Raw genomic sequence first — 17624 nt, 5'->3', positions numbered from 1 at the left:
GCAAAATTGAAGCACTCTTATTTACGTCAGTTCATCTGTGGATAAATATGGTTCAGATTACAATCTTAAACTCATTCACCATAACATCCAATGTTACAGACAATAATTTTGTAGATCTCTATTCAATGTTTAGCCTTAGTATAACCAGTCAAATAACCTTGAAGGAACAGTTGTTTACAAGATACCGACACCAACCGTTGCCATGTCGATAGACAGACTTTATATAATCCTACGGTGCCATGTCGATAGACAGAATTTATATAATCATACGTCTTCTAACCCACATTTCCTTTACAATTTAATACTTCTCAGGGTATATTATACAAAAGCTGAAATAATGTTTCCATCACATATTGTGAGTATGGCAACACATCTCAGATTCTGTTTATTGCACAATTTATCAAAATTTCACTTGGCATTCATATCGGCTATAAATATCATGACCAAAATTATGACAAAACTCTGACATCATCTTGTAGCTCATAAAATAATGAGATAAAACCTTTTGCAGAGGATGGTTGTTACTCATTAAACAATCATTAACAGTATGTTAAGGGAAGTTACATTGTATTATTGTAGGGAGGTTACATTGTATTATTGTAGGGAGGTTACACTTGATTACAGTACAGAATTTAAGCTACATTGTATTACGGTATAGAAATTACATTTAATACATCAATGACAGATAACATCAATGACTGATTACATCAATAACTGCATCAATCACTGATTACATCAATCACTGATTACATCAATAACTGATTACATCAATGATTACATCAATGATTACATCAATGACAACATCAATGACTGATTACATCAATTACTGATTACATCATTGACTGATTACATCAATAACTGATTACATCAATAACTGATTACATCATTGACTGATTACATCAATGACTGATTACATCAATGACTGATTACATCAATGACTGATTACATCAACGACTGATTACATCAATATCTGATTACATCAATGACAACATCAATGATTGATTACATCAATGACTGATTACATCAATTACTGATTACATCAATATCTGATTACTTCATCACAAGGAAATGGTACTCATGAGATTTTTTTACTATTAATATTTAACCAAACTCTGACTTAATACAAAGACCGACAAAACTAGATTTTTACAAAATTTTGACGTAACATAAAAAATATCAAAACTGAACTTTTACAAAAATAAGATTCCAACAAAAACATGCCACCTACCTGCCCTCATGTTTCCTCCAAGACTGGACGGGTTCGTGGGGGTGGTCAGAAGACTGAGGGGTGAGGATGGGATGTCCGGAGGCTCCGAGGACGACCCAATTAGTCGGCTACTGCTTGGCTGTTTATTGATGCCCACATGTATGAACTTCCTCTTTCCAAAGTCCCTATTAGGTATAAGAACAGTACTTTGACTACTCTTAAAGTAATCCCTCGCCACCTTAATGGACGCTGTGCTGGTGTCCACCATGGCTAATTAGCCTGGTACTGACCACTTAGTATGTATTACAAGGCCGAGATCAGGGTCAGTCTATTATAACATACATACGAACGCTGGAATGCCGATTTAAATGAGGCAAACCAAATGTCAAATTCCACGAAATGTAGCTCAGTGCTGCGACATTAAATCTTAATGGTCAGCTACTTCGTATTCAATATGCAGTTGGAGTCTGTCCAATCAAACATTCAGTAACAGTTTGAATATCCTCTGGGCCACATCCAATATATATATGTATCCACTCGGCTGGCAAGGAGTTTAAAACGGGTACCAATCTCAGGTAAACACGGTTCAGAACTATAGGATGGAAGACATAACGGGTACCAATCTCAGGTAAACACGGTTCAGAACTATAGGATGGAAAACATATAACAGTGTGCTGATTTCAGTAGCTAGGCGGACTAGAGATAATGAAACAATGGATATTCTAATCAGTGAAGGTATACAGATCTCATCACATGGGCTACAGTCACGCCATGACCACAACTGACCTTACACTCACTAGGAGCAAGCAACTTCAGTGACAAATATTGAGTAATATTAGCCCCCCAACTCTCCCAAGTTTGCATACAAACTAAGTACTGTTCACATCAGTCTCTCCCTGGTCTTACCCAGTCAACTGTTGTACTTTCTACTGCTACAGTTCATACCACTATTTCCTATGTATTACTTATTGAACAGTATACGTACAGACTGAAGTTCTACACTTCAAACTGACTATCCTGTCACACCTGTACAGGTACATGTATAGATAATGCACCGAATGTCACACCTGTTTGAATACCTATATGTAGGTACAGGTAACCCCGATAGATATAAAATTTGTCATTATGGTACATACTGCAGCATTCAAAAATTGTATATTCGACAATTCAATATCCTGTAGCTTATATCGATATACAGCCAACTAGCTAGATCATCTTATAATAGATCAGAGGAAACCAATAATTTAATTTTATATTAAAAAAGAACACACATACTTTGTATATATATTGATATACAATGTATATTGCTATTATGATATTAGCAGACAACAAATATAATGACCTTCAACTCCGGATCTACGACAGTCAAGTACCAAATTTCAAAGTCAACAAGCTGAAGATCAGCCTTTGTCTACCTGCAATTTACCTACATATAGGTAAGAAAATAAAGGTTGGCTTTGAACCCTAGCCATGCACTAATCCTGTTTGATAAAGCAGCTTTTTATTATATCTTAAGATATATTACGGTTCAAAAAAATCCTTGCTTTGAATTCGATCAGTGACTTGTCAGAAACAGAATGATATTCTCGGAAAAAGTGGAAAGCTTTGTTGAAGTACAATTAGTAATAAAAACATGTTCATCTGATCATGACTGATGGCTATAAACATCACCTAGGAAACTGTCAACAAAAAATAAACATCAATAACAGTTTCCAGCTAGTTATGGCCGATTGAAAGAACACACTGGAAATAAATATATCAATGTGATCAAAATTTAATTTAATTTAGAGAAAAAAAAATTAATGTAAAATTTCTACAAAAAATTAATGTTAGAGAATTTAAAAAGATTCAAAATTAGAAAATATAAATTATTATCGAATTCCTAAGAGATTAATAAAATTTGCTTATTCAATAAAAAACTATTAATGTGTGAAATTATTTTTCATCAATTTACTTACATGTACTTTCATAAAACAATGTGTGTTTTAGGTAAAAAGGCTTAATGCAGCTTTGACGTACATTTCTTATTTAAAATGAATTTTTTCAGAGCATGCCAGTCTCTTAGATAAATTCTCTTCAAAATTCCAAAATGTTAAACAAATCACTAGATACAAAGGAAACTGGCTAAACAAGGGTTTAAAGCTAGATAATGTGGGTTCAGCAATTTCCAGTGACCCTTAATCCCCTTTCTTTATTTAGGGGATTCCAGTCATTTGCAGTGACCCCTAATCCCCTTTCTTTATTTAGGGGATTCCAGTCATTTACAGTGACCCCTTAATCCCCTTTCTTTATTTAGGGGATTCCATTCATGCACTGAGTATAGGGATTAATTTAAACACCTACTTATATGTATTTTTAGATCTACAATTAAAGCATACGTAAATAAGGAAATTAATCATTATAAATCCTGGCCTCTATAATACTCTGACAATTTTCTGGGAAAAAGATGTGTGCATTTAATGAAAGCCTATAAAATGTCTAATTTAAACTTTTTTCTGAACAAATTCTGTTGAAGAGAAATGAATGTTTTTTCCTTTTCTGATTTCACAAGAAAATTAATCTTCCCCTATCAATAGTTAAAGTACACCCATCTGATGTTTGAATGCCCCTTTACTAGGTTGTAGTATATACCTGTATCTGTATTCATTAACATTAGCATTACCCTCATTAATTTCTTTACCATGTATATAATTAAACAAATTAATTTCCGACAGCTAAATTACAAGTTTGAGAGAAAAATTTGAATTAACCAAGCTTGAAGTCTCTGATAAGGGACTTCAAACAATACTTCAAATCAGTTGGGATTTAGTTTGTGTTAAAAGTTCGTCCTATGTGCCTTATTTAACCTCAAGACTTTCTTAATGAACTTCATGAGCTTTGTTTCATCAGAGAAATAGTACAAGATTGACACTAGGTGTCAATTTCATGAGCTTTTCCACCTTACCTTTGGCAATCTATTTCAAGTTAACCTGATAGTAATATGTCAATTTCACTTCCTGAAACGGATCTCAAATCATTTGGACAATAACACGTACCGCAGAAGTTGTTATGATAATGAAAACACCCAAGCATGAAAATCACGAAACTTTATAAATAAATATCCTTCATATCAGACACATTGAATCGTGACATAGTAACAATGCCACTTTCGAGAGCTTTCCAGGGTTCATCGAACAGACACAATTCACAAATATGTAGATACAGATATTCGGTACAATCTACATTCAGACAGGTAGATCTACCCAACACACAGCCAGTACAGTAATCCGAGCTTAATACAGGATAAACACCTTGACAACAATATACAATGTGGGAAGGATTTCTCACAAAACTATCACTTTGACAAAAATATATGCCAGATCGTGATATTTTCTGCTGACAACCCCAGATGTTATAAGTCCTGAGAATTCACACCATAATTTGACAGAACTGCAACGTGTCACACTGCCTGGTAGTACACACATACACACGAGGGCCAAGGTTTCGTGTACACATGTATACAGTTTGTATAGTTGGTATAGAGCGGATAAGATCAGTATGAGGGGGCCTCAGGGCCAGCACACCAATAGTACTAAATACTGAACTGTCTAGAATATGATACTGGTTAAATTTTATTTTAGAAATGCTCCCTTATGTAAGTTTTGATAATATAAACACTTTAAAAAATATTCCATATCAGCAAAAAATATATAAATGCCCAGATAATTCTTACTCAACCTATGTATTTACTATTTACTTCTAAATTTTGGTTTTGAGTATAAGTATAAAATTCAATCAAATTTAAATCAGATTTATACAACTGAAGAATGATCTAAAATATACTTTTAGCTTCTTCCCTGAGTTTAATATTTGGCTTAAAGAATTATGCGAAATAATGATTTGATTTTTTAAAATATGACTGTCACATTTGATACATTAATGAAGTGTATCTAGAATTTGGTGAAACGTTAACGGCACCGAACATTTGGCTGATAGAGTGATGGACTGTAAAGGGATATCAAACTAGGGAATAAAGAATGTCGACATCTGTCACTCTCAACCACTGCCCAAGTCAGTGAGTATAGATTAATCTATGGCCAATCTGTAGGTAATTTAGTTTGTTAGAACATAATACTGAATTACTTCAGGATACATCTAAACCACAGGATTAGGTGTTCAAACTAATTCTTTTTCCAATCCAACTTGGTGCCATTGGTCTCATCAGGGTATTGTATCCTTGAAATACAAAAGCTTAAATAAAGACAGCGTCTATAGCTGACTGGGGGACACTTATAAGGTGAAAGCTCAATTGGAGGACATTTTAAAGATGATAGAGTCCAAGACTGTCCATTACTGACTCAATTAGGGGACACTTTTACAGAACTTTAATATATCATTTTTGTGAAAAGGAAACGCAATTACAATGAACAGATTTCTATCATATTATTTTTGTTTTATTTTAATGAGGATACAACTCTAAGTGAGAAAGTCAAACAATGCAAATCTGTTCCTGAATGTGGAGGCAATCTTCCTTTAACATTATATATATAATAAAATGATGAACTCCACTTGGACCCTTTCATCAAAGACCCATTAACATCATCTATATAATGAAATGATGAAATAACTCAACTCACACCCTTTCATCAAAGACCCAAAGTGCTGCGATGCTATACATTCCCAAGAAAACCCTTTGACTCCCATATAGCCAGGCTGTTGATAAATATTATCTATATTACATACCATTTGCTGACATGTTCATGTGACCATGATGAATTTTGGTGACATCACCAATTTAGCACCTGAATGTTATATAGCAGCCTTAACAGAATAACTATTGTATTACGATTTATAACAGTGACCATCTATTTCAAGAGATATCTCCTACTCTATCCTGTGATCTCTCCAACGTCGTGCTTTCAATTTTAGTGAATTTTATTATCTTGTTAATATTCATGGGATGCGTTACAAAATCCTTACATAAACCATACTTTCCAAGCTGAAGGAAATGGTAAGAGCAAGAGGCCCAGAGGGCCTGCATCCGTCATCTGGATATTTCAGTAATCATGGCAAAATACTCTAATTTAAGGTATATTTAAAATTTATTCCTACTCTTGGACTGCCTCTCCCAACAGTGGTTCAAACTACAAGTGGACTAGATGTGTCATTCGTGAAAAAGAAAAAGTATTTTAAAGTTTTTTTTTTTTTTTTTTGCTATATTTCCCCAATTGGGCACCCTTTCTCCCACTCCAAGGGTGTCACATCCTATAATAATTCTCCAGACCAAATTTCATCAAAATCCATTAAGCTGTTCAGGACTAGTAGCGTGGATGGACAAACTTTTGAAGGGTGACATGGAAATGATTCCAACAATATTGCCAGGGGATAAAAACAAGCATTGCCCTATATATGATTTGTAGACATTGAGTAAAGCTCTAATCTACTTAGCTGTACCAATTAATAGCTGCATACTGGGGAATTGGTTTTGTTGATTTCCCATATAAAATAATACTGCACTGCTATTGATGACAGCGATCCAACGTGTATCTGATACATCACGGTTATAATGTCATCTGTATAATGTCATCTGTATAATGTCATCTGTATAATGTCATTGGTAAAACCCCTCATCAAACTCATTGTTACAACAACGTTTTTTTCCCTCTTATAACATCGATTACAGAATATAAACATTACAGTATCCTGTGACTAATATATCTTTCAGAAAATAAACGCGACAGCGCCCTGTGACTCTGTCACTCAGTAACATCAATATTTACATTTCACTCAAAACCACCGTCACGGTTGACTGAGCTTATTAGCCATCAGTACAACCCAGAAACGTGACACACGTTAACTCTTAATGAGGTCACCAAGAATAACCACTTTATCATCCACTGCTAATTGTTACTCTCTATACATAAACACAGGACAAGCAGCATTTGTTAATAATTTTACTGAACTTAAACAGATGTACCGGATGGCTCGTTACCAGACATAGTTTAATTAGCTCGTTATAGAGTAGTTTGGAGACAACACACATAAAACTAGCCTATAAAAATGAGTGTTTTATATAGTGTAGATAACAGAATATGCGGTTTCATTACTGGATACATAAATTACATATACAAAATAAAGATTATATACTTTAAAAATGTCTTCCTTTTTAAAAGTTATTGCAAGTGGCATATAGAGACATTCCCTTCAGTTCAAAAAGTACAGGTATCTGCAGCCAAAGGCACTGAAAAAGGCTCTCAAAAACCTGTGTTTCTGTACAGGTAAATACAGGTACGTTATACAGGTATGTTAATTTAGGGGCTTGACATACCGTGGATTATCACCGAAATGATCAGAATCACATTGTTTACATCAAAGTCCGTCGGATTTGACTTGAGGTCATAGCCATCTGTATTAACTGTCCTCAGAGACTTTATAATACCTTGCTCACTGGAGAGACAAACTATATGTAGTATTGAGTAGGGGGAAAGTGATTAAACTTTAGCCCCAGTACAATGTACAGTCAATAAGATCAAAGTTTAACTTATTATTTAACACAGAGAATTTTTTGTACATTGCCTTTATATACCTTTAATTCTTAGAGGTCAGAATATAATTAAGTAAGTATGAAAGTAGATCAACCCTATGACGGTTTCTAGTTGGACTGGTCCAAATCCCAGCCTGGGTCGGAACTCTTCATTGCTAGGATCTTAGATCTGAACTGATACTATTTACACTGGGGTTACGCCAATGGTGAAAGTATTGATTATTTGTTTCAAATTTAAATTAAATAATTAGATAATGTTAACCAAATTAGAATGAATTCCAATAGAAATCCAACAAATCATAGTCTAAAATGTGATTTCCCTATATGAACTATAGTAAAGATTACACTCTCCCCAGGGGCAAACGTGAGACCCCAGGGTCATGAAATTCACAATTTTGGTAAAGCACCTTAAGACCCTTCCATCTATGTAGAGTATTTGATTCTACCTTATTTGGGTCTTGAGAAGAAGATTTTTGAAATTTCGGTCAATTTGACCCTTTCTGGCCCCGCCCATCAGCCCCTGGGGGTCAATCAGGGCCAACATGTACGTACCATGAAACTGTCACCCCATGCTGATAATGCTAACTAAATTAGAATGAATTCCAATAGAAATCAAACAAATCATAGTCTAAAATGTGATTTCTCTATATAAACTATAGTAAAGTTTACCCCCTCCCTAGGGGCAAAAGTGAGACCCCAGGGTCATGAAATTCACAATTTTGGTAAACCACCTTAAGACCCTTTCCATCTATGAAGAGTGATTGATTCCACCATATCTCAGAGTAGAGAAGAAGATTTTTGAAATTTCAGTCACTTTGACCCTTTTTAGCCCTACCCATCAGCCCCTGGGGGTCAATCAGGGCCAACATGTGCATACCATCAAACTGTCATCCTATGCTGATAATTTGAACCAAGTTAGAATGAATTCCAATAGAAATCCAACAAAAAATAGTCAAAAATGTGATTTCCCTATATAAACTAGAGTAAAGTTTACCCCCTCCCCAGGGGCAAACTTGAGACCCCAGGGTCATGAAATTCACAAATTTGGTAAAACACCATAAGACCCTTCCATCTATGAAGAGTGTTTGATTCCACAATATCTGAGAGTAGAGAAGAAAATTTTTGAATTTTAAGTCAATTTTACCCTTTTTGGCCCCGCCCCTCAGGCCCCTGGGGGGTGGGGACCATATAATTCACAATTTTAGTTGGACTTTAGCCATAGAAGCTCCCTGCCAAATTTCAATGAATTTGGTCCTGTGGTTTTGGAAAAGATTTAAGTTGAAAATGTAATTTTTTTACGGACACACGACTCACGACGGACAAAAGGTGATTAGAATAGGTCACTTGAGACTTTGTCTCAGGTGACCTTAAAAATGCAGAATTACTTTAATCATAATATTGAATATGCAGATGCAGGATTATTTGAAAAAAAATTGCTAATGTAAATGAAACATTCTATAAACTGATCAAGTAGTGTCATGCATCACTGTGGCAATGGCTCGGGAACCAGGTCACAAAATATCTGATTGTTGGATAATTTGGTATACATTTCAAACTTACATACTTCTAATCAGGAGCTTTCAACCATGCAGTTTGACACTAGATTTTTGGAACACTATAAAGTCTCTTAAAAGTGGATAAATTCGGGTTTCCAGAATTTTTCAAACCAACTAGAAATATGAATTAATGTTTCAGCCCGATGCAGGTCCATATAGACCAGCTCATTTACACCAATGAGAATCTTCTTACCATTTACTGCTAGTGGAGGGCTGTGGATCATCCTCAATAATCCGCCTTTCATCTTCCAGACGAGTAAAGACCATTTTTATTCTGATTCGTCTCTCACAATACGTTTTTTTTTTTTTTTTTATTATCCAATAACTGTTGCCTGTATGATTCACTGGTTCACAAGGAGATATGTTACCGAAACATTGTTTTGGACTAAAACTTCCGTCCCATGTTATCACATGAAGTCGTTAGAGATATTGATCAATAGATCTAGAGTTAACGCACAACCAAATAGTAAATTAATGAAATATAGCGTTAAGTCCCTTGTGATTCCACGTAGCAAATTATAATGAAGAAACGCTGTTTATCTCACTTTTAATGTAGGGGAAATCATATAAACATCCCCTTTTCACAAGTCTCCGTAGCTTAAGTATTCCACACTGACAAGAAAATACCAGCAAAGTTGTGGACCTTTTGATGTTTCTCTGTGCCACACAATGTTACTTGTCAAATTGGTGCAGTTTAAAACTGATTATTTACAGAGAAAATTTCCTGGTCCATGGACAGCTGTCGGCCCTAACGTTAGCCTCCTAGCACTAGTATACACCAAATTGATTCATATAGAAATCTTCTTAAGAGGAAGCGCATACAAGTTTAACATTTGATATGATAGAGTATTTGATATGAAACATTCAACACAAAAGATCTTCACTTTCCTGGCGATTAAAAACTGAAACACTTCCAAGACATTTGCCAAATGATAGTAGATCTCTGCAGCTTAATTTGTACTGAAATGTCCTAGTCGACCACCAATCAGAAAAAGGCAGTATAGAAAAGATGATCTGTTTCGCTGTTTCCGATTCACAAAACTTAAAAGTTCATATATCAATTTGCCGTTTATAATAACATTCATCTGCAGTGAAAACAGTACAGGTTAAATCTACTGCTTCTAATATAATATTCCTTCGTGTAAATTATTTCTTCATCAACCTTAAGCCTTAAATGAAACTTAAATAATGTTACCTTTCGTAGGTTATTCGAATAACCCAAGAGAATACCAATCAATATATCTTAACAGACAAGATTACTTTTCCATGCCACTGAAAATATCCATCAAATGTTCATTGTTGTAAACAAGATATTCTTCCAACTTTATAGCTTACAACATCCTGATCCATAGTGGTGTATATTCGCATAAATCTAAGTTGCATTCATGCGTTGTCCATAAAAAAAACTGTTATTTTTCCATCTTCTCAATTGCATCGTGTATTCCTGTAAAGACGTCATACATATAATTATTGATGTCAATTCACAGGTGAAAAAGATACAGGTACGTCATGTAGCATGTAGAAATGAGTTTGATTATGCATTAGGCGTTGCCTGTGTAAAACGCTTACTAACACCTTCCTCAAGTATACCACGTAAACAGACACTGGGGGTATTCCAATTTCATCAGCTTAAAAGTTTGATGTAATATTAGCTGGAACCCACACCAAGCACAAATTGTTCAAATACACATTTCGATTTAAAAACCAAATTCCTTCCAACAGTAGTAGAAATGGTTTCTTCCTGTCACATAGTTAAACGATTCCCTCAAGGATAGAAATATTCATGACCACTCAAAATATATAAGGCCTATAGCTTCAGCAAAAACATGTATGAATATTCATGAGAAGCGCAGATTTGGTTTAATTATTTTGATGTTTGCATGAAACTGAAAGTTCACAATGACAGCTTTGCAAACTCTTCCCATGCTCCGGTCTGAAATGCTGAGGAGGGGTAAGATTTTAGTCCAAATCTTACCAGCACTTGTACTAATCCTGAAAAATGAGAACCAGTCAAACTTCCGCCTCTTTTGTATGTTTGAAACCCCACACATAAATATTTCAGTGTGAATGTTTTCCGTTTCCAACACCTTTGTACCGGTAAGTTATATATACATTGTACACAGACATATACTTTAGTGTACTGAAGAAATTTCACTGTATCAGTCCCAGGTACCCGGAGGTACCAGGGGCTCCCTAAGGGGCTTATGTCATCCTGAGAACCGATCCTATTTATTTATCTTTTTTATTTTTCGTAAATATCCTGTTTACTAACTGGTTTGTCAGGGGTCATGAAAGGTCATGCGATGAGATACAGATTTTCCTCAACACATGAAGCGTCACGTTCGCTATATCTTTGAGGAAAATAAAAATGTGTTCACTCTTTACTTACGAAACCACTCTGTGTCAAATTTCACCAGTCAACAAATTAAATGTCGACTGATAGTGACAGTCTCCTTATAAGGCAATTCATCCCCAATAATTCGGGAAGACACTGAATACAGGTTTTACTTGGAAATAGAAATAAAAAAGAAACCTGTTCTCCAATGGACTCAAAACCTCAAACCTTTTAGTCTGTGCTTGCCCCCAAAAACATTTGACAACTTTTTAATCTTGTCAAACTTGGTTTTTCAAATAAAAAAAACTATGGCGGGGATAAAATGAAATCAGGAAAAATGCATTCCTCATTTAAACTCTATGAACTTTAGAAGTTTAAGTACCTTTAAAGTGTTTTTAATGCCACAGAAAGTGTTTTACACTTCGAATACTAAATTTATGTAAATCAACATTACATAAAACTGTGATACTGCATATTTTCAGTGTTAATGAGGAAGAGAAAGTATTAACTAGCTTGCCCTGTTTTGACAAAAAACACTACATACAGACAGGATCTGATATACAATGGCATGACTGAACCATTTTATTTTCCTTGTTTATACACAGGCAAAATTGATTCACATGAAAATTTACATGAAAATTTTCATGTGAATTTCATGTAAAAAAAAATTCTGACATTCAATGAAAATTAATTTCACATTAAAAAAAAATATGAATTTCACGTGAATTTCATGTGAAAAAATTGCATGTGAAGAAATTTTGCCTGTGTATGAGAATTGAGAAGATGCTATTTATAGAACCAGTGGTAGTTATGAAATTTGCAAACAAGGTCCATTTGTGTATGGATTTTCTTGTAAACTTGAATATTGAACTCTCAGAAAAAATACTTAGTTGCTGCATGGAAATATTTTCCCTGTGGCACCCCAACAAACTTTATGTGAAGTCTATCACTAAATAACACATCAAACTGTCATAAAATTTTATGTACATATACCTGTATATGTGATCCTAACGTTTCAATCAGCTAATCCTACATCCTAGAGTTTTAACTTGTTTTTACTGTTTAAATGCTAAGTCTTGTTTACAGTACCTGATGTTGTCATTAGGCAGGAAAACAGAATCGAAAACTATACTAAAACAAGAGGCCAAGAGGGCCTGCATTTTTGACCTGGACATTTCAGTAATTTTAGCAAAATACTCTAATTTAAGTCATATTTAAAATATTTTCCTACTTTTGAACTGCCTCCCTCACCAATTGTTCAAACTACCGATGGACCTGTCATTCTTGAAAGAGAAAAAGCATCTTAAAGTTTGCTTTTGTTTTTTTTTTTTTTATTGTTTGTTTGTTTTTTTGCTATAATACCCCTATTGGTCCCCCTTTCTCCTGCCCCAAGGGTGTAACATCCTTCATTTATACAATATACAACACAGCCAAATAATTTCTCAGACCAAATTTCATCAAAATCCGTTTAGTTGTTCAGAACTAGTAGCATTTTAAAAAGATTTACCTTTTGACCCAGGTGAACCAAAAAAATTGTTAATAATAATATTATTACAAAGGGCAATTACTCTGTAATTCACTGTTTAATAATTTGCACTTTCAAACTAGTCCGAGATCATGACAATGTATGGCTACATACAAAGTTTGATTAAACTCATGGTTGATATTTACTCCAGTTATCGTCTTCACAAGGTCTAATAATAATATTATTACAAAGGGCAATAACTCTGTAAGTTACTGTCAATTAATTACCCTTTTTCCATGTTCATGAATTATTCATAATCGTTTTTACAGAGGCATATACCAGACAAGAATCTCTAAAGCTAAGAGGTGTAGCTATATACTGGACAAGAATATCTGAGGCTCAGAGTTGTAGCTATATACTAGACCAGAATCTTATTAGACCAGAATCTCTAAAGCCGAAAGCTGTAGCTATATATTAGACCAGAATCTCAGCTATATATTAGACCAGAATCTCTGGAGCAAAGAGTTGTAGCTATATACCAGACAAGAATCTATAAAGCTGAGAGATGTAGCTATACTAGACAAGAATCTCTAAAGCTAAGAGGTGTAGCTATATACTAGACCAGAATCTTATTAGACCAGAATCTCTAAAGCCGAGAGCTGTAGCTATATATTAGACCAGAATCTCTGGAGCAAAGAGTTGTAGATATATACCAGACAAGAATCTCTAAAGCTGAGAGATGTAGCTATATACTAGACCAAAATCTCTCTCAGGTAACTCATGCATAAAATCTATTTCTGTCAAGTTTTATTTCTCTGACAAAAATATAAAAATAAATCAAAACAAAATATAGAAGACTATGTCCCTTTAAGTCCATGCTGATACTAGGATATGAAGCAGACAATTTGATTAAACTAAAACATCACATGTGATTCATGTAACATGTGTATCTTAATGAGCAGGATGGAGACGAAATACTGGAAAAAATTAATATATGATTCATGTATATATATATATACATGAATCATGGACACTTTAAACTTTATTCTATATAAACATATATATTTAAGAATTTAAAAAAAAACTTGTGCACAAACCAGTCTTAATTGCCATCTGTTGTACATAATGAAACAAGATTGTAACAAGAAAATACAAACTGTATATTTTCTGTACAGTTTAGGGTAAAGATAACGGCAAAATTGCACAAACCAGATAGCATTTAGCCGAACCAGATAGCATATAGCCGAACCAGTGACCCGGACTTGTTGTTAAACCTCTACGTAACAGACAGGACTGATATATTTTACCCAGAGGTATGCATCTTGATAAATTTTATGGAAACATAAGCGCATGTGGTTTTGGTTAACATTACCAAGATCGCGATCTTGGGTTCATGGAAGTGTATACTGTAAACAGTCATTGCATTTAATCCTCACGTAAATGTCATTGAAATTTGCTTAAGGATATCATATATCAAACAAAACTCGGAATTCATTAAGCTTTAATTCTGTGAAAAAAGAAAAGTACTTTCACAAGACCATATCACTAAATTTAATTTAAGATGAAGCATGATACCATCAATAACTATTTTAGTATAAATGTACATATCATGTATCCAAACTACAATATTTGAGGTTTTAAAAACAAAAATGTTTAAATTATGAATAAACTAGACATTTGCTTTGAAAAACAAGATTTTACTTTCAAAAAATGCATTTTTTTTACCTTTGACCTACAGGTGTAGGTCATGGTGACCTTATATATATATTATAGTACATGTGAAGATTGATGCGGTAATTATAATACTTCAAGTTCCATCAAGATAACTTTATGACGTATGACCTAGAGAACTATAAGAACAGGTGTCTTTTTACAGTTGAAGAAATATCACAATAGGATTAAATGAGCAGTTAAAGTTATACACTTTTTTATTTAACATCAATTTTATCTTATTTTCATTAATTCATTGACATTGAAAGTTTTTTTAATAAATATTTCTCTATATATTAAAATCAATGAATATATAATTAAAACTATCAAAATTGAGGACATTTACCATAGCACTCAGTAACATGTAATATTTTTAATGATGAAGATTTTTTATTTTTTTTATTTTTGCTTCAAATAAGTTCAGAAAAATGAACTTGGATCTAAATTGGTTTTCCGTTATCAATTACTGTATCAAAAGTTACTCCCTCAGATAAGTCAGGTGTAGGGTTTAAAAGGTCAACCACTGCAGAGTAGAATTGGCAAGGATGGGAGGCAGCGTGCTTCTATACAATTCCTTCCAAATACTTCGGTATATCAGGGGGAAGGGAGATAAATCATACAGAAAACTACGGTTTGTGACTTCAGTGACATTTCAATATTTAATATATCTGGTATTTTTTGTTTGATATTATACTTTGCTTCAAAAATAACTTTTGTTTACATTTATAAACAATTAGAAACTTAGTAACAACAAATTATTTTTCAGGTCTCATTTTATTGTTTGGGATATAATTGTTTATTCAAATGAGGAAAATGAATTTTACAGGTGCCTATCAAAGTCAAAAAAAAGTTTACAAAATATTTTTAAATTTTTTTTTTTTAATTTACCCAAGTCTTGTTATTTTTCTGTTTAAAATCAGCACCATGTAAATAAATTTTCCCAGTCAACTTTTTTATGCATTTGAAATATTATTTTAACAAATTAACTTCACTAATTAATCCAATAATGACCAAATCTTTATGAACTGTTGAACATTAAAACCAAAATAATCAATCATTTTAATTGATATGTATAAATATATAAGAATACAATTTTCACTATGTATGATAAAATCTTAACAAACTTCATTGATGAAACTGAGAATTTGTTTGTTTGTTTACTGGATTTATTACCCCAGGAATAGCCAGGGTCTTTTTAAGACGGGGTCTCCTTGTAGTAGTCGGTGACTACTTCACTCAACAACATACGGGAGGCCTGTCACACGCCATCCAGAGCAATAATACTGATGGTATCTATGACATCATCAATGCTTACTGGTATTACAATAAATAATAGAAATCCTACCCAGGCCTCAGCTTTGCAACAGACACACTTATTCTAACTGATAAACAGTGGCATGACATCCCAAGATTTCAAAATGTCATGCCTATGACATCACAGTCATCTGTTTCCACCCTAGTATTGCGAATCTACTGATCATAAGAAACTGTCTGCTGATCTCATTTTATTCGGAAAATGCTGTTTTTTCTGCTACACTTATGGAAATAACAACAATAGACAAATCGTCCCAGCTGTACACTCATTTCACCAAAACAATCAATATCAAGGTCCATGGAGCCTGTATCGCTCATTATGGTTAAAATCCATTCATAACTTTATGACTAGTAGCAATTTAAAAGACTAACCTCTATTTCCCGTATAAAGCCCTGCCTTTCAAGTTCCTTGGAGGTCACAATCAACATTTATACAAACTCTGTTCCCCTTCACCAAAGAATGTTCCTGACCAAATTTGGTTCGAAATCATTCATAACTGTTCACTAGTGTATAAGGGGCATCATATCTAGGTTTTACTGTACAGTGATAATGAGGGGCATCATATCTAGGTTTAACTGTACAGTGATAATGAGGGGCATCATATCTAGGTTTTACTGTACAGTGATAATGAGGGGCATCATATCTAGGTTTTACTGTACAGTTATAATGAAGGGCATCATATCTAGGTTTTACTGTACAGTGATAATGAGGGGCATCATATCTAGGTTTTACTGTACAGTGATAATGAGGGGCATCATATCTAGGTTTTGCTGTACAGTGATAATGAGGGGCATCATATCTAGGTTTTACTGTACAGTGATAATGAGGAGCATCATATCTAGGTTTTACTGTACAGTGATAATGAGGGGCATCATATCTAGGTTTTACTGTACAGTGATAATGAGGGCATCATATCTAGGTTTTACTGTACAGTGATAATGAGGGGCATCATATCTAGGTTTTACTTACAGTGATAATGAGTGGGGGGGGGGGGGGGGGGGGGGGCATCATATCTAGGTTTTAATATTGAGTGACAAATGCTGTATCAAGGATTTAATGTAAGTACTTAAAACTGAAACTGACTTATGTATTTAAATAAAACATAGAGTTAAGTATTTAACTCGGAGAAAACCCAAAACCAGCATTGAGAAACTACATGTATATCATGAGTATTAAAATGATATTGAAATGGAACAAACAGTTAAATTATTTATATATCAAAGGATAAAAAATAGTGTATGATATATTTATACCAAGACACAACAATAACAAGATGGATATAAACATACCTGTACGTACCTGTGACAGTGTGTCCCGACTACTATAGTATACAGTCCTTTTCCATCACTGACTGACAGATGTATACAGGTGGTAGTGGTCAGTTGATTCAATGGTCAAGTTTTTGTGTAGTGGACAATAAACCTGCAGACAAAGGATAATAATTAATTCATGGTCTTTCCTCCGGTATCTATAAATAGGTGTGGATGTAAATAACATATGTCATAATATATAT

At 33.9% G+C, this 17624-nt stretch overlaps 1 protein-coding gene across 13 annotated transcripts in view; it reads right to left on the bottom strand.

Moving 5' to 3' along the window:
* The window catches only part of LOC117322231 (PTB domain-containing engulfment adapter protein 1-like), a 70531-nt gene that overhangs the window by 22018 nt on the left and 30889 nt on the right, over nt 1–17624 (bottom strand). For 8 of the 13 annotated variants that reach the window (XM_033877010.1, XM_033877015.1, XM_033877011.1 and 5 more), the window contains exon 1: nt 1229–1839. In XM_033877010.1, the coding sequence (XP_033732901.1) occupies nt 1229–1475 (247 nt within the window). In that variant the 5' untranslated portion in view covers nt 1476–1839. Of the gene's footprint in view, nt 1–1228; nt 1840–9479; nt 11424–17400; nt 17534–17624 lie in introns of those variants that run through there. The other 5 variants (XM_033877020.1, XM_033877021.1, XM_033877022.1 and 2 more) reach the window with 3 other exon arrangements.

Source organism: Pecten maximus, chromosome 2 (genome assembly GCF_902652985.1).
Source record: "Pecten maximus chromosome 2, xPecMax1.1, whole genome shotgun sequence".
Taxonomy (NCBI): domain Eukaryota; kingdom Metazoa; phylum Mollusca; class Bivalvia; order Pectinida; family Pectinidae; genus Pecten; species Pecten maximus.
Note: the sequence above shows the minus strand (reverse complement) of the source record. Positions and strands in the feature narration are given on the sequence as shown.